Source organism: Mytilus edulis, chromosome 4 (genome assembly GCF_963676685.1).
Source record: "Mytilus edulis chromosome 4, xbMytEdul2.2, whole genome shotgun sequence".
Classification (NCBI taxonomy): domain Eukaryota; kingdom Metazoa; phylum Mollusca; class Bivalvia; order Mytilida; family Mytilidae; genus Mytilus; species Mytilus edulis.
This window is the reverse complement of record NC_092347.1, coordinates 38611392-38636899: the sequence shown is the minus strand read 5'-3', so window position 1 is coordinate 38636899 and position 25508 is coordinate 38611392. Positions and strand designations below refer to the sequence as shown.

The window sequence follows — 25508 nt, the reverse complement described above, 5'->3', positions numbered from 1 at the left end:
CAATGTGTGAACCCCGCATTACCCCGCTTCGATGTTGAGCCGAAGCGGTAATTTTGATATTTCATTTTGCGCAACAGTTCATCTTGGGGTCCTCCTCGCGGTCCGCGTTTAAAAACTATGTCGGTTTGTTTGAAAACGCATTGGCTATGATTTGGAAACTACTAAGGCTTAAAGTGCCGGATGTAAATTGCAGGATAAAAGCAATATAAATTATGTACATTGTCGAAAGTATGAAATGTATAAGTATTCCCTACGAAACAGGCGAGCCTCGCGTTCCGGTCTATTTCTATTAAAAGACTACTAACACAAAGGTTCTGGTTCGATTCTCGTCGGGATGAAAATTTCAGGAACTCAATTTTCGGCTCTCCTTGATACTATTTGCGAGTATGGTCTTGAGGAAACGATGATAGTCCGTCGGAAGGAGACGATAAATGGCTGACCCGTGTTAAGAGAGAGCCATATCTCTTGCGCGTTAAAGACGCCCTTGTAGATTTCGAAAAAGAGCCAGGCTAATGCTACTACAAGGCAGCACTCGCACCCGCAAAGTGGGAAGTGATTAATATAAGTTGCAAAACTTGTTTCCCAATCCACGATAAATAAATATGTTTAAACTAAAAGCTCGTACAAATAAATCTTATATTTTCCGACAATTTACATATGTTTTATAGTAATCTCAGATTTAATCATGTAATATTCTACTATCATGTTTAATTAGCTTTGTTATATTGTTGAAATTAATAATTTTCCACAATATACTCAACGAGCCGGCACAAAAATAACTAACATAAAAACTCAGTTATACTTTAATCACAAAGCACCGAAGTCAGACTTCTTGCAGTTACTCACATAAGGTATAAGAGTACTGAAACTTGAATCACTGAAAGGTAGTCAAAGACAATTAAAACTAATAAATAAATCATGTCCCTCTCGATAAAATATCATTTCGTCACACATCTCCACGGATTTAGCGTAAAACCGTCAAAAAAGTCTGAGAAAAGTTTATCAAAACATATGAAGAATGAAAAGTAAATAAATAAATTAAAATAGTGCTTAACCTGCCTTATCTTTTGTCACCAAAATATTCTTTATATAACAAGTCGCGTACAATTTTTTTTTTTTTAGAAAATAATACACAAACTAAAAAAGACCAAATTATTTTATTGCCAAGATAATTTGTTTATTTGGTTTATTTTGGTTTTTTTTCTATCCTTTTCTCCTAGATTTACCATATCAGATAGGGGTGTGTGTGTATGCTTCAATTGATTTAGCACCATAGTACCGCGTTATAAAATATACGCACACTAATTTAAGTTCCTGGTTCCCGTTGAAGAAATATGAAACTAAGACTCCGCCTTTTGTTATTTGATCAATTATAAACATTTAAATACACGTTAAAATCCATTCTATTGTTGAGAGGACATGGGTACAATCACCTGGAGCGGTTATTTAAATACATGTGTGATTCATTATAAAATCGTGACTATATACTAGTACTGTGTACATTTTTACCTGGCGATTTTTATATTAAGGAAACAGCTTGTGCATTGATTATCTGAGGATATGTAAATATAGATCAGCTGAAAACAACAAAAACATGGCGTCTCGATCACGATTAGATCGTAGTGAAGTTAGTTTGTGTGTGAAATATTTTTTATTTTTCTTCAATTTTATTATTTTGGTAAGTAAACAACTTATTTAACCAATAGTCAACATGGGGGGTTATAATTTGGGTCAAATAGATAGGTCAATATAGAAAACCGTGCCTAGCTTTGATCTTGTTTATCCTTGTATAATCATTTGGAAGTGCTCGTGTGTGTGAATAATGATGTTTTACATTGATTATGTGCGTTTTATTGTTTTGTTGTTTTTTGTGTATTTTGTGTTTATTTTCTTAGAACTACGAACTATTTGTTTATATATCTTGTTCTGTTCATAATCAAGTATTGATAGATTTATGCAATCCATCACACGTGTATTACATATTTTCATATACATGTAAACATGAATAGATATGAAAAAATACACGTACATTCAGATCGGCTGCTGGGTTGAGTCAGTTCAACTTTAATATGAAGTTTATTTGGGTACACGACCAAAATCCTGAACCGATATACATGATATATATGTATATAATAGACTCGTTTTTCAATCTTGATCTCAATAAAAGTTTTCAATCTCGATCTTAATAAAATTTCTTAAAACAAAACATGATCGGTTCTAGTATATATAAACAAAACACAAGAAAGAAAAAAGTGAGGGGAACGTTCATCTGTGTACAAACTCAAGTTATGTTACTTGATGTCCTTGATATGAAATGTATTAAGATTTTTTTTAACGATCTGCATCATTAAATTTAATTTAAACCATTGCGCATTTTTCTTTTATGTTCAAAAATTGTAATTTGTTTAAAAATATTAATTTGTCAGACATTTAGGAGTTGTTTTCAGTCATATATCATGTATATTATAACTATGTACATAAACAATAATCTTCAAACGTTGATCAACAACTTCAATATAGGAATTCTACATTAAAAGAGAATGACTTCTTAAAAACTTTCTCCAGAAATGACTAAGCAATTTGGATTTCCCAGTATTGCGTTCAGTTTAAAATAAATCTGGAATCAGAATATAAAAATTACATGGCATCACAAAATTAATATGATTATAAAGAGAATGACTAATGGACTAATGTCTTTCCAATTTTTTTTTTAATGAACGTAATTAACATGCTCAAAAAAATATATATTCTGACAAAACGATATATTGAGTAATATAAAAACCAGATAGTATTGACAAATACAGAATTATCATCGTAAATATCTTTATAGATATTTATATAATTACGAAAGATGATTATACACATCATTATTATCGAATTGTCTCCTTATATTTTCTCCGGTAAATTATACCGAAGTGGTTTCTGAAAATCGATTTATACATTGTAAACAGTCACACCCAACCTACGTCCAGGAAGTGCACAATTAGGGTAGGTTTATGTTGATTTGAAGTAAGCAGAAACTGGCTTACTTATATACATAGTAGTGTAGTGAAATGCATATGCATGTATATGTATTATTCTTTTTTAATCCTAAATGCAAAATTACACCTTTTATAAAGGGTCATGCAATACCAAATAAAATATATATACAGAAAAAAACAATTGACTTGATGTGTAAGAATTAAGCTTAATACCTATAATCATAATGAACCTTTCTGATATCGTCAATACTACTACTATGGAAGCATTATATTCATATGACTTGGTCTACAGACTGTTTAAATGAAGACGTTAACATATCAAGCAAGTTTAGGTGTGGGGATACGAATACGTAATACTAATTGATCATGTTGATACAATTTATCAAGATTTTGAAAAGATGACCCCCGCTAACCTAGTCTCTTAGATGATCAAATCAATCTGGGCGTATATTGACGAATTTCAACTGTTAACCTCGACCGCATATTTAAGCTCAACCCATCATTGACTGCGGTGTGCATAGTAACAATCTTTCCAAAACAGACAGTAGATCAACTGACTGTTTTCATGGTTTTTAACAGCTGATACTGGAGATGTTCGATATCTACAGTGAATTACCTTGTAAATTATTAATAACCTTTATAGACTTAGGATATTGATACTTTTCACACATCCCACCCATGCATATATTGTTTCAATATAAATAGTTTTTATTCAAAATACATTAAGTCAGCTTAAGAATGTTTGTAGTATTTATATTCATTTTCATTAACAGCAATTAAGAATTAGGTGGATCAAGGATGTGTATTCTCACTATACAAATCCTTTGGCATGTTGGAAATACATATGATCACATATGAATAACTATCTGAAAGGAAATAAGTAGTTCTGAACAAATTTGAGTATTTTGATTTTGGATTTCGCCTTCTCTCCCCTCTTCCGTAACATTAACCACGGGTTGCTTCAGTGATGAAAGAATGTTATATGTATGGTTCAAATATTTCCGTCAACATTAGCCAGAGAAAACATGATTTATAATTTAAAATTAATACAGGTCATAAAACGTCTTTTGTATCTCTCTATAAGGAATAGTTATTTGTATGTTTATTTTACCTGGGACTTGTTAAAAAGATGCAGAGATAGTGTTATCAGTGAGAATCTCAAATTTCCTTTTTAGAAAAACTATATGAAGACCTTTATCATGTATTAAGTCGACAAGTAGATTTCACCTTTTCAATATTGAGGACATAAATATTAATAAAAACCCCATGAAATCTTAATAGAAAATAAAAATCAGTTTAAATTGTTTTGATGTTGTCCTTTTCCATAGTGAATCGGTTGATTGACAAATTGGAGATTTTTTTTTAAAACAAGTGAGGAAATAGATCATTTGATAAATTTTTCATGAACTATTAAGAGAAATGATGCAGTGAAAAAGGTTACAATTTAAAAGGGATTAATGTTTACACGTCCTTGATTAATATGTTGTCTTTACATTGCATCTCGTTAATATGAAAAACAAAATAATAATAAACTATAAATGGAATCGTAATAAAAAAATTATTTTACATTTTAAGATGTAACAAGGGGAAGTATTGTGTCTCTTTCCGTAACAATTTTTTTTAACATGTTTCTCTTCAATATTATAAAATACGGAACAGAAAAATAATGAATTCCTTTTGAAATGTAAATAGAAATAAATATGTAAAATGTAAGCATAGAGAATGTTGTTGTTCCTCAGTCCCGTAGTGATTTACAATCACGTGTTAGTTGAATAATGCATTCATCTTAATGATAGAACATGATGTCCACTCATTCATTTACATAATTTATTAGCTTTTAGAAGCAATCTTTATAAATTAGCTATTTGCTTAACGTTATCCAACACCAAGATATATTCCTTTTTCTTCAAAAACCACATTTCCGTGACTGTCAGATTTAAGAAATGGTATCATTATGATAAGATTTTAAGATAAACCCATTGTTGTGCAGCTGCATATATATAGCAACACTCCTGTCGGTATATAGCTGGGAACAGTATATCTAACAATATATATGCTCCTGCATTTAGTAAGTGGAATAATGTCAGAGATCAGGGATAAGAGACGATATACTGTGGACTGTCTATACCGCTCAAGCGGTCTTGTTTCGGTGAACTCGCTTCATCGTGGATTCCGTCCGTAGTCGGATCAAACATAAGATTTGTAAATTGGTATGGTTCGCTTTTCCGCTAACATGGCTAAGGTTGCATTAAGGAGAGAGAGAAAGAGCTGTCCGGGACAAGAGACGATATACGGTGGACTATCTATACCCTATTTAGCAAAACCCTTGATCTACAATACTAATCAGTCCTACAAATTGTCGTTGAATACAATTTCGATGAAATAATGCATTTTTTCATGGTATACACATGTTCATGTATATAACGATTGCAATTGAAGTTGACCGAACAAATTTTTCGATTTCTGTTTTGGCTAAAAGACCTACTTCGTATACTTTCATTAGAACCATGGAAGTAATATTCAATATTACTTCCATGAAGAATATTACTTCCATGTTAGAACGAACTTCTCCAACTTAACTTACATTTTAGATTTTAAGTACTAGTACATCATGTACAAGTTTTGCCGAATGTATAAGTTTATGTTAGAAGCAATAAAAGATTAAATATAATTTTACTTTGATATATTATCTACTCTATTTGTATGTTTTTAGATACGAAGAATCACATAGGCTTTAAATTACATAAATGACATGAATGAGGCCGTTAGTTTTCTCGTTTGAATTGTTTTACATTGTCATTTCGGCGCTTTTTATAGCGGACTATGCGGTATGGCCGTACGGTGACTTATTAGTTGTTAATTTCTGTGTCATTTTGGTCTCTTGTGGAGAGTTGTAACATTGGCCATTTTACCAAATCTTCTTTTTTTTATATTTGCTTATTGTGAGGACGTGAGGACCTATTAACATGGTTTAGCATTAACTCTTTTGCCAAAATGGTTCTAGTGTTATTATTTATCGGACTCATATCTGAAACATTAATGAAATAAAGTGTAAACAAATTTTGCCTGTTGTGAAAATATGTTGAACATTTATAACAGTTACTTTTCATTGACATATCTACTTTTTTTCAGATATTAAGTTTTACAGCTGTAGGCGTAGGGATATGGATTTTAGTTATTAAAGAGAAAAAAGTGACCAGCTTTTTGGACGTTTTATTAGACTTATCGTTTTGGTTAGTGATATTTGGAGGGATATTTGGTATCATCAGCTTTTTTGGTTGTTTCGGTCCTCTCAGAGAAAATATAACCTTTCTTAAAATTGTAAGTATAATAATCATGATTATGCAATGTTTTATTGTTTTTCTAACGACGTACATTTAGAAATAACACAACAACATTCAATATAACTTGAACTTCTGGCATACATGTAAATCCATCTGTACATCGCATAAAGGTTGAAGGTTGTACAAAAAACCATCACATTAAAAATGAGTTGTGAATAAAGCAAAGCTGATAAAACAAGTACAAAATAGTAAACCTAGATATCACCCGCCCGGCAGTTAAATTAAACCTTGATAACGAGAGATGTCCGTTTATCTGTACATGCTGTATAAAGAACACTCGTGTTTCCGGCCAGAGAAGAGAACGTTGGATACAATGCCTCGTGGAGGAAAAGTGTTGTGTCATTAGCGCTTTAAAGAATCCTTGCAAAAACTCCTTTTCAACAGTTCGTATGTCTCATATTGATTTCATTCCGTTTCCAACAAACTTCTATGTTACCGAAGTGAGACAAAAAATACCAAAGGGATATTCAAACTCATTTGTCAAAACTTGTGACATAGCCACGGCAAAATACGAAAATACAAATAGTACACAAAACATAACAAATCCTGCTTCATAAATGACATATGTCGTGTTACTTATATCAGTAAAAAAAACGATGGTAATCCGGAGGTCGCATTGAAAGAAAAGAGAACAGGGTTGTGGTTACGACAATTGGAAAATATACGTCGTCATCTGTATCACAGATATCAAATTACGGTCAACCCGACAACAGGCGATGGCGTCCGTTAAAATTTGGATGATTACATATTTCTCGCCGCCAAGCAGACCAAAATGATTCATTGTTCTCGCCAAGAATGTGCTTGTCGCATATGCCACTTCAAGCTATTGACAAACAACAATCTACCAAATCCCCAATCCGAAATATTATAAAAAGTGACTATTATTGCTTCAATTGTTTTTTACCTCTTTAATCCATTTTTTTCTTGACAACTGTAAACTTTTGTAAATTCTAAATATAACAAACCGAATGGGAATCAGATATATGTCTGAGGCGACGGCAACAAGACGACATGAAGACGATGAAAAGATGAGACTTATATGGAACGCCAAAACTGTCTTGTTATGACCATTTTTCATTATATGATGTACATTTACCTTTATATGATGTGCACTTGTTATTATATGATGCGCACTTACCTTTATATGATGTGCACTTGGACTTATATGATGTGCAAACACCTTTATATGACGTGCAAATATGCTTATATTATGTGCAAGTATCTTTATATGATGTCCAAACATCTTTATATGATCTGCAACTACACTTATATGATGTGCATACATACTTATATGATGTGCATACATGCTTATATGATGTGCATACATATTTATATGATGTGCTCATGTACTTATACGATGTGCAAATGTACATATATGATGTGCAAATGTACTTATATGATGTGCAAATGTACTTATATGATGTGCAAATGTCCTTATATGATGTGCAAATATCCTTATACGATGTGCATTTTCCCTTATATTATGTGCAAACATCTTTATATGATGTGGTTGTGTCATTATATTATATGCTTGTAATCTTATATCATGTGATTCGGTTACCTTCATTATATGATGTCGAAACGTCATTATATGATGTGCTTTCATCGTCGTTATGGTCAATGAACATGATTACGATTAGAATGATTACTGTCTACGTCATAACTGATTCCGATCTGCTTCTGCAGAATTGATATAAACCCGGATCAAATCTGAGGTTATTTAAAAAGAGGAAAACCTTGACATGTTTGTTCCTCGATTTTCAAGATGAAAAAAATCACACCAAATATTGATGGAAAATTGTCAAATTATGAATTTTTATCGATGGGTCTACAATAATGAATATACGGGATCTACAATAATGAGCATACAGTTAACTTATTACGTTTTAGAAATAAATCTTTAATCTTTTAAGCGAAAGTGCATTTTTAAGATAAAGTGAGACAGTAAAATTGAGAATGGAAATGGGGAATGTGCCAAAGAGACAACAACCCGACCATAGAGCAGACAACAGCAGAAGGTCACCAACAGGTCTTCAATGCAACGAGAATTCTCGCACCCGGAGGCGTTCTTCAGCTGGCCCATAAACAAAGTGCATTTTAACAAAAATTAAAGTTTCAAACATTTCGGCGGAAGATAAAGATCAATTAATGCAGGAACTAGTTGAAGTATTTCCCGGCAGCGGCGAAAATAAAATAAAACAAACTGTGTGGCTCTTGTTTATAGCTTGCTGTTCGGTTTGAGTAAAAGCTCCGTGTTGAAGGCAGTAGTTAAACCTATAATTGTTTACTTTTTACACATTATGACTTAGATGTAGAGTTGTCTCATTAGCACTCATATCATATCTTCCTTTTTCTATTCATTTCAAAAGACACCAATGAACTCAAAGTCAATTTCAAAAATATTTTATAACGATAGCTACAATATTATCCTCTCTTGCATATAGAATTATACCGGTATGGATAATTGGTTGATTAATTTGTTGATTGATTGCTTTTTAACGCCACTTTTAACACTACCATGCTAATTCGTGGTGGTGAGTTTATATTGATGGAGGAAGCCGAAGTCCCCGGAAAGAAACACCGACTTTCGGTACGAAAAACTAATAATTCTATTCAATTGTGATTGGAGTCGAGCTTACCTGCCACGTGTGGGATTCGAACTCACAACCTACATTTAAGTGTTGACATGCTAGACACTTGGACCCCTCGGCCACCGAGCCCCCCTCCCCCCCCCCCCCCCAAAAAAAAAAGGAAAGAAAGGAGATATGGGATGACCTTCAACTCGTTGCATGACATTTGCTTGCATCTTTTTATTTTTATTCATGCATTTATTGCACACTTACATGATTATGAATGTATGCTTGACGTCCAGCGGAAAATTGACAAATAAAAGACTATGTGGTATGATTGCCTATGAGACAACTCTCGACAAGACACCAAATGACACATAAATTAACAACTATAGGTCACCGTACGGCCTTCAACAATGAGCAAAGCCCATACCGCATAATCAGCTATAAAAGGCCCCGAAATGACAAATGTTAAACAATTCAAACGAGAAAACTAACGGCATAATTTATGTACAAAAAATGAACGAAATTACCGGTATGTAACACATCAACAGACGACCACTGAATTACAGGCTCCTGAGTTGGGACAGGTGCATATTCGTACTAGAACATATTAATGTGAAATGAATATTAACCCTTTTTTGTATTAGACCGGCACCCTGAGTCGGATTTTTAACATGCTACTTAGCAGAAATCCATTTCACCTTACGGTGTTACCCGGACAGATTATTCTGATTCCGAGCCAAACAAGTCTTTGATTTTACTCCTTGATTTAGCAGGGAAGCAGCAAATACCAATTTTAAATTCTTTGGTTTGGAACCGGCCGGAATTCGAACCTACGACCAGCAACACTAGAGGCTAACATGCTACCATGAAAGCACCGCCACTAGACAGTTACCCGTAAAATAAAGGAAAGCCGTTCAGATATACAACTGCGTAAACAGGGCTAACATACTGACCATTGATTTTTTTTGGGTGATTGCAGGGGAAATGGGGGCATGTTTTTTTTTGTAAATTTTTGAATCCAAGTTTCTTGAAAGATATTTTATCTTTTTCAGGGGGGAATCAAAATAATTGTTTCCATTGAAAATGAGAGAAAAAATAAAACAATAATGAAATTAAGAAAAAAAACTATATTATTTTTAAAAAAGAGTTTTTTCATTAAAGTCTAAAAATATGTTTGTCCTGGAACAAGGAAGTACACGTCCTCATGCCCACACTTCATGTTTACATCACGTTGACCGTGAGGGCATTCCGATGTATTGTCGCAACAGAGATTTGACTTTCGATTTTGACTGGTACATGTAATTGATCGTATAAAAACGCAGACATAATCGAGTGCAAAATAACATTATTTGTTGCTTCAAGTAATACTCATAAAAACATTTTTTTTAGAACATATAATAATATGAAAATGTTGTGTCGTTAGAAATGTATTTATACATTTGTAAGTAATATATATGCACACGTACAGAACAATTGTGTTATCGCATGCGGAAATAATATCTCCAGAACGTTTATGCTGGGAAAATGAATGCCTACATAAATCCAAACTATTAGAAAATCCTAATTATTACAGAAGAGTTTTCACTATGCACTTGCACTGCACTATTATTAGAATAGTAGAATAGCATTTGGATCAAAATTATGTATACATGTAACTGTTATATACAAATATTAATTTAATATATAACAACAAACCAGAGTATACTGATTTGTATCACTACAATATAGTTGTGAATACGGTGAGGTTGAATTCCCTGTTGTTTATTCATCATCCAAGCACGAACTTGTCTCAAAAAAAAATATATCTCTGTAAGTTAACCTCACTTTCAGGTATTGAGATGTGATTTTCTTTAAGACAAGTGCTTCTGATCATCCACGAGAACTTGCTGTCATCTGATGTTCAGTACCTCAGTCCTTTGATACAGTTTGTTCTAGTAAATATTACATCAGCCAATGAAATTCGGCCTTCACATTTTTGAAGGTGTATATAAATCCGACAAAACCGAGAATCCCAATGGTCTTTTAACAGAAAATAGAATGGAGCGTTTTCAGATCCGCGTAAGCATAGCTTGGACACACAATATCTGTAATTTAATTAGATTTGTGTCTGAATGAACATAAACACACTGTATTTATTTTTTGTTTACTGAGGCCTGGTGGTCCCTGACAGATAGAGAGTTGTGTTTTTAATTTTTCTAAGTATAATTTTGGGCCATTTTGGCTCTTATGCGTTTTATTGTTTTATTGCATATTATCTTGATACTTATTTATCGAGAAACCTTGTCTTAGCATAATAATTTTCTCGTTTGAATTGTTTTACATTGTCATCATGGGGCCTTTTATACTGACTATGCGGTATGGGCTTTGCTCATTGTTCAGGGACTTACGGTTACCTAGTAGTTAATTTCTGTGTCATTTTGGTCTCTTGTGGAGAGTTGTCTCATTGGCAATCATATCACATCTTCTTTTTTTATATTATAAAAACAGATTTAAAAATAAGTAAATTATAATTATTGTCATTTTCAATTTTCACCATTGGTGGTGGGGACGGGATAGGAAAGATGGGAATTCCTCTAATAATTTTTTAACGTGAAATAGGGGGAAAACACAATAATTCCAAAGACATATACTTTACACTCCCCCCCCCCCTAAAAAACCCACCAGAGAACAATTACACACACCTTTTTCAATACATTTGTTCGTAATAACAAAAAAATACGCATTAAATTCCTTTTGCATTATATAAGTTTGAAATAGCACGTCAATAGTGGATCTAAAACTTCAAGTGTGGAATTTGTTTGCGACTTGGAATTTAATTTGGATATGCCGGTTATGGTCTCATTGATATTTATCACACCTTCATTTAATATTACTAGCTTCAGATTAAACATACTCTGCTGGAAGAAATTATTTGTTGAAAAAATAAGGATTTAGATTTTACTAGACGAGGCTAGCGGAGCTAGGCGTAAAATTGACGTCTTTCGAGTCAAAACTATTAATTTTTACGATGAGGGTCGAACCCTTAACAGTTGAGGCAAGTATGGACATAACCACTCCAGCTTTATATAGGTCTGAATTTTAATTTATTCATTATTCAATATCTGACGCATCATAGGTTTGTGACACATTACCTTTTATATTGTCCAATATCCGAAATCTAAATATATTGCTAGATTCAACATATCAAAGAACCCTAAGAATTGCTTGTTTTAAGTGCCGTTTTGGCCCCTTATTTCTAAAAAGTTTTCGTCTGGCAACAAAGTATTTACGGACAACGAACACATCGCAAAAACATTATACTGCGTCAAATCTATAAATATAAACAACCACCATTTTATTTTAAAAAAAAAATCAAAATTAAAGGCTCCCTTAATTTCTTCCTATCCCCTCTTTCTGGGGGTTGCAAATGATCGGTCCATTATATTGGTCATTACCCATTTTTGTGTTTTTCTTCAGAAAAGTGATATATAAAGACAAACTTCCACAGCTAAAATGATCAGCAAAGCAAACTTTACAAAACAATGAACATACTGGAAATTCATGTACTTAGTTCTTTAAAAAAACCCACGCTAAAGCAAGATATAAAGATATTGCCAAATATAAGCCTAGTACAATGAACATAGAGCATGACATAAAAGAATCATTTCTTTAATTTAATAACTTTAGTTAACTGTATGCCCGTTATTGCAGACCTGGTATATTCATTATTGTAGACCCATTGTCTAAACTTTGCAATTCACAATTTTCCAATAATATCTGGTTTGATTTTTTCATCTTAAATCGAGGAACAAACATGTCAAGGTTTTTTTTTATTTTTTACATCTCAACCATTTTCCAAACGATAGCTACAGATTTGATCCGGGTTTATATTAATTCTGCAGAAGCAGATCGGAATTAGTTATGACGTAGACAGTAATCATTCTAATAGTAATCATGTTCATTGACCATAACGACGATGAAAGCACATCATATAATGACGTTTCGACATAATATAATGAAGTTAACCGAACCACATGATATAAGATTACAAGCACATAATATAATGACACAACCACATCATATCAAGATGTTTGCACATAATATAAGGGAAAATGCGCATCATATAAGGATGTTTGCACATCATATAAGTACATTTGCACATAATATAACTAAGTATATGTGCACATCATATAAGGATATTTGCACATCATATAAGAATGTTTGCACTTCATATAAGTATGTTTGCACATCATATAAGAACATTTGCACATCATTTAAGTATTTATGAACATCATATAAGTATTTATGAACATCATATAAGTATATTTGCACATCATATAGGGATGTTTGGACATCATATATAGATACTTGCACATAATATAAGCATATTTGCAGGTCATATAAAGGTGTTTGCACATCATATAATGACAAGTGCACATCATGTAAAGGTAAATGCACATAATACAATGACAAGTGCACATGATATAAAGGTAAATACACATCATATAATGAAAACGGTCATAACAAGACAGTTTTGGCGTTCCATAGACTTACATATACTGTCGTTATGGCGACAAGACGATAACCAGACAGGTCAAGACGACGAAAAGAAAGCGACAGTTACACTTCCGCAATGTATGTTTACGATCTCTCTAATCGAGGTATCTGGAATTGTTGATTTTAAATTGTACACGAACACCAGATAACCCTGGTTATATTAGACATAATAATGAGATCAATTTCGTGTGTTTTGTGACCTGATTAAATACAGAATTCATTTTATGATGCAGTTACACAAGACATTATTAGGTTCATTTGCTAAAGTGAATGATAATTTGTGAGTCATGCATTATATTCAGTAACGCCCATTTAAGGCATTGATATCGAAATATTACAATTAACTTTCGAAAATTTTTACACCTTGGTAGACAAATCAATATTGTTGAATTAGCATCTATTGGAGCTCGTTCATACAAGCAAGTGCTGTTTTCTCATATAAGTTTTGTGCTTTTCAAGATATATTTACGTTATTTTTTAATCTTCATGTTCCAAGCCCGTTTCGATCTACAGAGGTTTCTTGGGTATATATATACATATAATTATATTGACTTCTCCAGCCCCGAAAAGGTTCCGTATATGAGGAATATCATTTGTGACTGTGCAAGGTGCATGAATGTACATGTACTGTCGGCACAGTACATTAAATCCGATGCACCTTTTCGGGGTGATCAATAATGTGATTAAAATACAGATCCTGTGTTCACGTTTTGTTAACATTCGAAGCGTGCATCCAAAGAACGAGCGCTCTGTTTGTCATTCAGATTAGGAGTGATTCTAAACATGTCCCTTTTCCAATTGAACTTGAAATGTTCCTCGTTTTAGCTCGAATGGCCCATTTGCATACTGTTTATTGCCATTATTGAATATCAAGACGTTTTACATCTTTAAAACAGTGTTATCATATATATTAAGTGGAATTCATCAATCGACTTTATTGAGTTTTTTTTTTTTTTTTTTTGAATAATGAAACATTAAAAGAATAACAGGAACAATTTGTGACAAGAATTACCAATAATATTTGGTATTATAACTAATCCCACTGACTAACTACCAACCTCCGACTAAAAAATAAACGTACAAACACAAACGAATATCTCATGATGCAAAACACAAACATGTTACAAGTACACATAATGCGATGGATTTAAATCAGTTTAACGTCCGTACAAACCTCTTACTTTGCCGTGTTGACTATATATCGTGAAAATATTATAGCTACCAAACGGATGACCACTGTCTTGCGCAGGGAAATTCGCCACAACAGGTCTCCAAACCTTTTAATTGAATCTTTCCGTTCAATAAAACAAAAACATCAAAAGCAACGTCTATTACATGCAGCTATCACAAAGTCTCATCATATTTTTGTTTTAAATCTGCAATATGATATGTGACAGGTCAGTTGTCAGACCATCGTAGAAAAGAACGATTTCACCTAAATGTATACATATAAATCACGCTTGTCGCCCTTTCTGGTAAAACATGTTAAATACTACCGGAGAAGAGAAATATGGTCACATAGGTACATGTATTCTTCTGACCGACCGTTAAACCTTTATTATATTACAGTGGGGCGTCCGTTTTTCTGTGTGAGATGTACAAGTACGTAGCCACGTCAGACGGAATGGGGACGTTAATTCTGATGTCTCGTTTAAAGATAGTACCACGTCTTCTACACTTTAGGAAACCTCGCAGCAACTGTATGATGCATTTATTGTAAATTTGTTCTTTCATCGAACATGCCTGAGATATTTGCCACGGGACCTGAAGCAACTAACAATCGAACAATCAATACAATATTACAATTTTAGTTAGGGCGTCCCAAATTATATTTTTCAAGAAAAGATTATGATAACGACTTGACTAAAACTTTAGAAAGTATTTATGAAATGGTTAGTTAAGATTTTAGCAACGAGAAAAAAAAAGACCGGAACAAATAGGTGTGAAATAACTTGAACAATTAAAATAAAATGAACTAAACAGGATACATTATATGTCTCATGATGGATTTTTTGTTATTTACCACATTGTAAAAAGAAGAAAGTGTGAGAAATAGCGTTTCATGAGAAACAATATTTCTACGTATAAGATGCTGGCATATTCACAAGCGGAGGGGACTAGAACGTAACTCTTTGTTAGCGAAGATGAAATGCTGGCTGATCACTTTTAAGTGTCAATGTCATGGTTTTATGAAATGAAAATTAAAAAAAAAAACATTTGTCGAAGTAGGTAGTGCGCATAAAATTACTGAACAATTTTAATTGAGTGTAATAAACAGGATATAATACTTTTTATGAGGATATATGTTACATGATAAGCATTGTTACAATAAGGAAGGCAAATGTTAAATTATATCGGGACAATTGAATACAAGTTGATTTTGAGTATGTCACGAAATAATATTTACACATTTTAAAGTTTGGCATCTCATAAAATATATATTGTATATTTACGTGCAACGTGTGTCTGGGGTATATAGATTGAATTATTACTGTTTGCTTATTGTAAAGTCGTGAAAGTAGCGAATATTTGTATAAACAGATTAACAATAAACCAAATATACGTCAGTTCTGAAAGCGGTCAACTTTCATGAAAGTATGAAATTTCCCCTTGCAACATGCCAGCTATTGACAACTTAAAAAGTTGAATCGAGTTTTTTTTTTGGTGTGTAAAGTGCATGCTTCGAATTAAAGGTCCCCATTCTGACCGGACGTGGTAGGGTATTTATACATCCCGAACAGCCACACGGATCGTCTCTTTTGCATGTGCTTTACTGCCAGATTGGAGGAGACCAGGAATTACCATATTTCTATACTCTGGCCAACCTTTGAGGACTAGAGTATAGAAATGTTGTTATAACTATCAAGGATTATCTTGTTTTTTTCACAACAGACAAATAACATCACGCAACATGCCGTACTTTTGTCGTTTCTATAACTACTCAGTGTAAAAATAAATCAAATGTCGCCAAAATACATGTAGATACAATTTCATGCGTTTAAGCTTATCAAGCTTCGGTTTAAAGCATTCATATACATTATTGAAAGCTAATGCGGGTAATTCAAAACGATATGTGTTTTTATTGCATAGAGCCTTGCAATTGTTTCACAAAAATCGTACGACAATCTTCGATTTTACGTCTGTCGTACGTCAAATCGTGGATATTACATTCTCTACAAGATTGTAAACTCGCTCGAAGTCAGTCAGGTTTAGCATATGCATGATAATGTATTTACATTTTTATGGACTTGTTATTAGTTATAAGATTTGTTACACGTTATAACCATGGAAAAAAACAAAAAAAATCATAAACGCCCGAGGAAGATGAAATATAAGGTCCTTTGTTCGGGTAACGAATAAAATTGAACAACTCTGAATTTATCTACATAATAAATCACATGTATTTACGTAGTCTATCATGTTTAGTTACGTAATAAATTATGTTTCTTTTATGATACCAATTGGAATTGATAATACACTAGCAGTGCTGTTGACCACATGCACAGGAGGCTGTCTCTTAAACAAATTACCCTTATACTTCAATTCAACACACAGGCAGTTGTCTCTGATTTTTATTTTTCACGTATATACCTTATATATTTATGTAAAACACAGGCCGTCCCTGAAAATGTTTAACTCATAAAAACATATGAATTTTATTTAAATAAAGGCAACAGTAGTATACCGCTGTTCAAAACTCATAAATCCATGGACAAAAAACAAAATCGGGGTAACAAACTAAAAGATGATATATAAATTCGAATTGAAAAAAATACAAAAATGTAACTAATCGTACACATTGCATTAATAAAGGCAACAGTAATATACTAGTACCGTTGTTCAAAAGTCGTAAATCTCGATATATCTGAAACAAATCCGGGTCTCAAACGTAAACTGAGGAACACAAATCAAATGTACGAGAGATTAAACGACCATCAGGAAATCTGAACTTCTTCAAAAACAAACGCCAACAAACATAGAAACGGACTATTTGATAACAACTGCCTTATTCCTTACTTGGTATAAAACTATAATTAATTAATAAACCATCTTGATTTTTTTCAGTATCATTGGTGTATTACGGGAGGAATTCTAATAGAACTTTTGTTCGTTATATTTGTGTTCCTGTTCTATTTCCAACCGGATGTGCTCAAAGACTTGAAAATTTATCCCGAAAACATGTTTAAAGATGGCATCCAGTTATACCCGGATGCAGACGAAGATGTAAATGACTTTATAGAATTAGTACAGCAAGATTTAGTAAGTATTTTCTGACTAGTTTGATAGTTTTGTTCGTGTAAATATAAGGAATTGTAAAATATGAGGCGTTTTTAATGATTCAACATTGAGGAACAGACAATTCTATGTCAGCTATCATTTTCATATTTTCGATTTATCAAAATTGAAAGGAATTAATAGAAATGAGAAATTGTGGTATGAGTGCCAATGAGACACCTCTCCATCCAAATAACAATGTGTAAAAAGTTAACAAATTATGGGTCAAAGTACGGCCTCCAACACGGATCCTTGGCTTACATCGAGAAGCAAGCGATAATGGACCCAAAATGACTAGCGTTAAACAATTCAAACAGGAAAACAACGGTCTAATCTATATGAAAACGAAAAACACTTATGAACCACACAAACACACGACAACCTCTGAACAACAGGCTCCTTACTTAGGACAGGTGCCGACAAATGCAACGGGTTTAAACATTTCAAAAAGCGCAAACCTTCACCCTAACCCGAAACAGTAGTGTAACATTACAACATAGAAGGACACACTATAGAATATCAATTGAAATTGCTTAACTCGATCGAGTTTATAATGTTTTAGTTTTTTTGTGTTCGCGTTTTTGTTTTGAAAACGTTCAGGTAGTAACAATTAACTAACACGTATGCTTACCTTTTTTAGATTGGATGTTGTGGATTTAGCAATGACGATGAAGGATACAAACAGTGGGGACAAAACATGTACTTCAATTGTTCTGTGTCCGATTCTATGAAAAATCTTAATAAACTTGCATGTGCCGTGCCGGAATCATGTTGTAAATACAAGGACGTAAGTGTAGAGCTTAAATATTTTATGTTTTGGAATGTACCCCTCTTTTGTTCTAATTATAAGACTAATTGTAAGTTTTTTTTATAACAAGTAGTCAAATTAAGAATAAAATCTTTTCCTTCCTGTGCAGACAAATCAAAGATATCCTTTTTAAACGGTTTGAATACGAAAGATTTATACATTTTTTTGTTTTTTTTATAGGGTGAAATTAAGAATTTACTCTGTGGAGCAGGGGTACTTAACAAATCGGTAAGTATTCATTTTCTATTTCCAGTTTCTTGATTTTATTTATCGTTTGCTGATCTAAGATAATTGGCAGGAAATTACTGTATGTGCAAAAGTTGTATGCTCATTCCATGACCGAAAATAAAAGAATCTAAAGAGGAAAACAACTAGTGTTTAATACTCTTATAAAAAAAAAGGGAACAACATGTTCTCATGTCTGAGAGCTCAGATATCTCGGGAAAATTAAACATCACTTCTATTTTGTATAGGGACTACTCACAGGAACATTAACATGTATTGAAAATAACCAATCATATAACTTCATATACGTGATTAAAACCAATTCATACAATATTTCTTTAGATAGGATAAAAAGAACACAGGTCTGCCTATCAACAAACTAATTGTTACAAACTACGTAAAACTTGGTTTTTACAATTTGAAGATAATATTTCATAAAAATGTCACAAAAGATGAATCACAGAACTCCACACAACTACCGTATCTTGAGTTATCATCATTTGGGGCCTCCAAAGAGCCTTAGTAAAGAACGTCTGAGGGGAAGGTGGAGGGCACTATCTTCTCGTGATTTATCACCATTAATAGTCCTTAACACAATATACAGAATAGAAAAAAAACCCACATAATTATCCATTATTGTGAACGTTATAGTTTGTTCTTGGCTCGCTATGAATGCAGATTTGTTACTGGGAGCGAGACAATAAGGGTGTCAGAGGTCGTTAATAAACTCATCATATGCTAGTATACAAGGATTACAATTTTAATCGACAAACGCGCATTTCGTCCATGACCACAGACACGAGTAGACATGAGCATAAACTGTCTTAATTAGTTTTGCCAATTCTTAGTATTTAAAGAAGCTGTCAATGTGTGAACATTGGAAGGATTTAATTTGTTTGTTTTGAAATGAACAGTACTTGAAACGTTCGTATGCTATCCACTTATCTTTGTTATTTAATGACACAGGAATTGCCACAACTCATTGTGTAGTTGCTACTCAACAGTATAACTACAAGGTCGCTAAAGGTTACAAAAAAGTTTCCCTTGCTTTTAAATTCATTGCTTCGAGCAAGCTGTAAAAAGGATTAAAGACACATGAACACACAAAAGAACAAAATCGAAAATTCATAAGGTCATTGTTGTTAGTCAAAAAAGGTAAACGACAGAACAATTGTCAAGATAGAATTTTCAGATCCTTTTTGAACAACTGACTTATATTATTCCAGTTTTAATGGCAATTTCAAATAACCCTAGACTGATTTTTATTATTGTCGGATATGAACTTTTTTCTAGGTTTTGTATGGCATCTAAAATTTATGATTTGTTTTTCTATTTGAGTCCTTTTGTTCTTTGAATAAACAGATAACGACAATTATGAAACAAGAAAAGCATTATAGTTAAAATCATTTTACCGTAAGCTAATCTTCTAATCGATCTCGTTTTGTAGCCATCAGAAGTAAGCAATCAGATATATACTAGAGGATGTTTAAAAGGCATTGGAGATATTATTGCACAGAACTCATTAGTGTTTGGTATAATAATCGCTGTAGTTTTAGTTGTACAGGTAAGTTAAGAATTGAACCATATAAAAAGAGATGTTCCCCGAACTACATATTTATTGAAAAATCAAGTGCCATATGGTTTGGTTTTTTTTATTACAAGGACACAGCATAGTATACTTGGACATATGCCAAAATCAAATGATAAAACACATCAAATGAATAGAAAAAACGATCATATTCCTGACTTGGTATAGGCATTTTCAAATGTAGAAAATGGTGGATTGAACCTGGTTTTAGAGCGCCAAACCTCTCACTTGTATGACAGTCATCTTTCACAATGGAAAGGGTCGTAAAAAGACCACTAATATGCTGAAATGGATGTTCTCAAACTGTGGTTCAATTTTTTAAACAAACAGATGATTATTAATTTCACTATATCTTAGCCTGAAATATACATACACGAAAATAAATGAAAATAAGACGCACTTTTAAACGAGATAAACATTTGTCATAGATTTACCTTGACTCTTATAAGCAAGTGTAACATTGATATTAAAAAGAAAAGATTTATTTCACTATATCTTAGCCTGAAATAGACATACACGAAAATAAAAAAAAATAAGACACACTTCTAGATTAGATAAGTATTGTCATAGATTTACCCTCACTATTTTAAGTAAGAGCAACATTGATATTTAAAAAAATGATTTAAAAATGCATAAATATTTATTTTTTGGTATTATCAATATTCTTAACTGTGATTAAATGTATAAAATATTTTTTTCTATTTTTACAGATGACAACTATTTATTTTGCAAAGAATTTAATATTCCAAATCAAACAACAGATTAGAAAATGGAGATACAACCACAATAGATAGATAACTATACATTATTATTTTACATGTGTCCAACGTTCTTTCACAACTCTGCATATTTTTTAATCAGCCTAGATTAAAAGTTAGCACAAAAGCCAAATTGAAAGCTAACACCTTTAAGAATAAACTCTTACTTCTAGTATCATTTATAATTTACACATATGACTTTAGTTTATTGAATTATTATCTGTAAAATTGAATACGCTTGTATCTATTTCACAACTTATGAAGTGCCTTTAGTCCTATGAAATGGAGAAAGTTGTATCCAAATAACCTGTTCACCATTCATTTAGCATATCATTAGTCATTTATATTTCATCTCCCTTCAATATCATTTGTTTCATCCTTATAGTTTACTTCAACGGTTAATGGGAAGTTTTTTTTAACAATTTTATCTATCGTAACAAGATTGGCTTTTGTTTTTACCGATTGATTTTTTTTTAAGATTGCTAATGAGGCATAAAAAAAACACCGAACTGAACCAAATAAACGGTATTGATACATAATTTTCCGGTGGTCATCTGAAATGTTTCATCTATTGATATATTATACAATAACCTTTAATTTAATCAAAGGAATTTTTCTTGTTGAACATACCTCCTTCTAGTAAGAACACGATATCATAAACAAATATGTAAGGAGATTTTGTTTGAATCGATTTAAGACAATTTTCAGTGCATAATTTATAAAACGTTATTGCTTTATATTCTTTAAATATGTAATGTGATGCATCCTAGGTAATTGAAACATTTTAATGTATATATTGATTGTGATCATTATGTTATAAATTAGTCCCTGTCCTCCCATTATGAATCATTATGGGTGTTTTCTTGTTCCATCAATATTTAAGAATGCATATAATTTGTTTCAAATGTTGAATGTTACAATGTTTACAGTATTGTTATGATAATGTGTTTGCAATTATTATACATGTTGCCAAGAATATCATTTGGGGTGCGTTTTGTCATTTAATGTATTTTAGATAAACCCGCCATAACCGATGTTGTTTTGACCTTCGGTTTGAGTCGTATTACCTAAGTACCATTATAACAATATTGAGAGGGCTATTGCTATTTTAGTTTGGAGTTAGGTTTCTTTTTACAATCAAAATATTAAGATCTAAACATCCTTAGAAGTTAGGAATTTTGAGGTGTCTTCTCCGCTTGAATATTAATTCAAATAGCAAACTACATGTATGTTTTGTATATAGAAGATGATCTGTAAAGCATGATCCAAATCCATTTTAAATATATGATACACTAGATTATATTTTTTTCATACGTCATACATGCAAACACCTTGTATATACATGTATATATAATGGGATTCACAACTGAGTTGGACAATCACAATGTGTTTTTTTGGTCACTAATTGCTATTTACAACAATTCCGATACTATATCAAAACAATTGTATATTTTCGTTAAGATGTATGAAACTAAATGTATATTTACAGCATTGTACAATCACAATGTAATTCATGAAATAAAAAATCTGCTTATTTTACTGTAGAGAAGGGGCAGCTATATTGTTTGATACAAATAAATGTATAACTATTTACTCTTCTTAAGAAATAATAACCTGTCTTGTCAATTAAAATATGCTCTTAAAATACATGAAAGCTTATAAAACTACATTTTTATGCCCCACCTACGATAGTAAAGGGGCATTATGTTTTCTGGTCTGTGCCTCCGTTTGGCCGTCCGTTCGTCCGTGCGTCCGTTCGCTTCAGGTTAAAGTTTTTGGTCAAGGTAGTTTTTGAAGAAGTTGAAGTACAATCAACTTGAAACTTAGTACACATGTTCCCCATGATATGATCGTTCTAATTGTAATGCCAAATATAGTTTTGACCCCATTTTCATGGTCCACTGAACATAGAAAATGATAGTGCGAAGTTCAGGTTAAAGTTTTTGGTCAAGGTAGTTTTTGATGAAGTTAAAGTTACATCAACTTGAAACTTAGTACACATTCTCCCTATGATATGATCTTTCTAATTTTAATTCCAAATTAAAGTTTTGACACCAATTTCATGGTCCACTGAACATAGAAAATGATAGTGCGAGTGGGGCATCCGTGTACTATGAACACATTCTTGTTAGTGAATATTTTTTTAAAGAATAAACATTTTTGAAATTAGAAAAGTTGCTTTTGTGTATGATCGAGCTGAATATTTCAAGTCGAAAATATCTAACGCTTCCGTTCGCAAACACAAAGGCTAGCACAGCGTCAACCAAATGTAATGTTAATATATGTTCTATGAATAGTAATTATGGAAAAATGTAATAAGAATAAAGTTATGACTTAACCAAGAGAGAACATTTCCGAAAAATTAGATTATATTTATATCATTTTTCGTTAACCCTTTTGTCGAACAGAATATTTCAATGCACTGCAATAAGATAATTGGATTTACAAATCACCCCTCCCCTCAAAGAAACCAATAAAACATTAAAAGACCAGATATAATTACATTTTAAAGACGATATGATCTTTGTTTATTAAAAAAAGTTGAGAAAGATTGTGTGTGAAAAAATAAAATTTTATTAAGTGAAAACAACTATTTTTATATTATATACCACTGAATCATATAACCAATTGAAAGAGTATTTTTATATCCTTACAGTTTTTATAAAGATAACTATCCATTCATTTGATGTGTTTGAGCTTTTGATTTTGCTTTTTGATTAGGGACTTTCGGTTTTGAATTTCCTCGGAGTTCAGTATTTTTGTGATTTTAATTTTAACTTTAAAATGAAAACTTGAAGATTGATCTTTTTATTTAAGAAGATGTATTGAATACTATAAATTACTAATTGATCATTTAGGGTCACATGTAATAAACCATGTTACTTTATGACTCAAGTTCTCTTATTGGCTAAGGACCCTTAAGGACCCTTAGAATGTTGTCTAGTAAATCATTTTACCCTCAAACCTCGAGCAACATATCAATGGTAAATATTATAATGACTTTTTAACACTTGGTTAACAGCTCAATCCGGTTAAGCAAGATATTGAAAACTTTTTATGGTGTTCGAATGAAAAAGAAACAAAATATAATAAAAACAATATTTACATTGTGGCTGCAAGGTTTTCACCATCAATATATATTTTAAAATTGGCCCCTTGCCAGAGTAAATATACTAAAATTGGGTTAATAGTTTGTATCAGATAGATAACCATACTCTATCTAGCTATGACCAGGTATCAAATAAGGAGTTATCATAAAAGATGCATAGGTTGAACAAATAATACCACATCACCTTATTTTTTTTTATCCAATGTAAAAGATTACCTTAGAAGTATTTGACAAAACCTAACAAAATGTCGGGTTCTCGATGCTCTTCAACTTCGTTATTTATTTAGCATTTTAATTTATTTTATAATCGAGCGTCACTGATGAGTCTTTTGTAGACGAAAAGCGCGACTGGAGTACCAAATATTAAATCTTGTATCTTTGATGAGTTTATTGTATATGTTTTTAGAGTAAGTATTTAACACAGAAAAGAAGCATAATCTGAACGTTAGATATTATAAGATGAGGTAGATCACATTAGATTCAGATATCTGTAGTGTTAACAGAAATAAATGCATTTTATAGAGATCTGTACCTGCTAGTAAGGTTGTATATTATGACTGTAACTATTTTTATACTTGTATGTGGAACACGTATTGTGCAATGGTATTTTAAACTTGTTACAATCAGATGTTATGTTCTTTCATGATAACATTTGTAACTGTTACTTTTTTGATTTATAATAAAATTATAATTTTATTTAGATTGTTTGAAGTTTTAACGCCACTTTTAAGCACCGAATTTAGGCTATTTCGTGGCGGCCAGTTTTTATTGGTTGAGGAAGCCGGGGTATCTGGAGAAAACCACCAACCTTCGATAGGAAAACTGACAATCCTAGTCAATTAAGATTTGAGTCGAGTGCACCCGCACGAGCGGAGATCGCACTCACAACCACAGTGTTGACTGGCTAGTGATTACAGTAGTTACACCTTAGACCACTCGGCCACCGAGGCCCCATAAAATTATAAGGATTTCTTCTTAGTCTTTTGCATTTCCATATCTCATAAGGTTATACAGGGGTTTTTAAGTCTTAAGTAATGAATCTATTATTTGTTTTAGTTCATTTATAATTGTCCAGCAGTCATTTGAACTCCCCTGAATGAAAAGAAAAACTCTTAAATGCAGTTGCCTTAATTAGTATATACAAATATATGATTAAGAGGAGCTTTCTAGATTCTATATAAAAAAGAAAATGTTGTATGATTACCATTGAGAGAACTCACCACAAGAGACTAAATAACAAAGAAAATATGTGCTGTAGGTTACCATACGGCCTTGAACAATGAGCAAAGTCCATACCGCATTAGTCAG

At 32.2% G+C, this 25508-nt stretch overlaps 2 protein-coding genes across 2 annotated transcripts in view; one reads left to right on the top strand and one right to left on the bottom strand.

Moving 5' to 3' along the window:
- Positions 1-25508, bottom strand: part of LOC139521850 (hephaestin-like) — a 331235-nt gene that overhangs the window by 281073 nt on the left and 24654 nt on the right. The gene's annotated exons all lie outside the window — the stretch shown is intronic.
- LOC139521855 (tetraspanin-33-like) lies at positions 1208-24896 on the top strand. The gene is made up of 8 exons (XM_071315514.1): positions 1208-1678; positions 6114-6302; positions 17503-17697; positions 18353-18499; positions 18701-18748; positions 20193-20309; positions 21044-22767; positions 23224-24896. The coding sequence occupies exons 1-7, from the start codon at positions 1595-1597 to the stop codon at positions 21125-21127; spliced, it is 864 nt and encodes a 287-aa protein (XP_071171615.1). The 5' UTR covers positions 1208-1594; the 3' UTR covers positions 21128-22767; positions 23224-24896.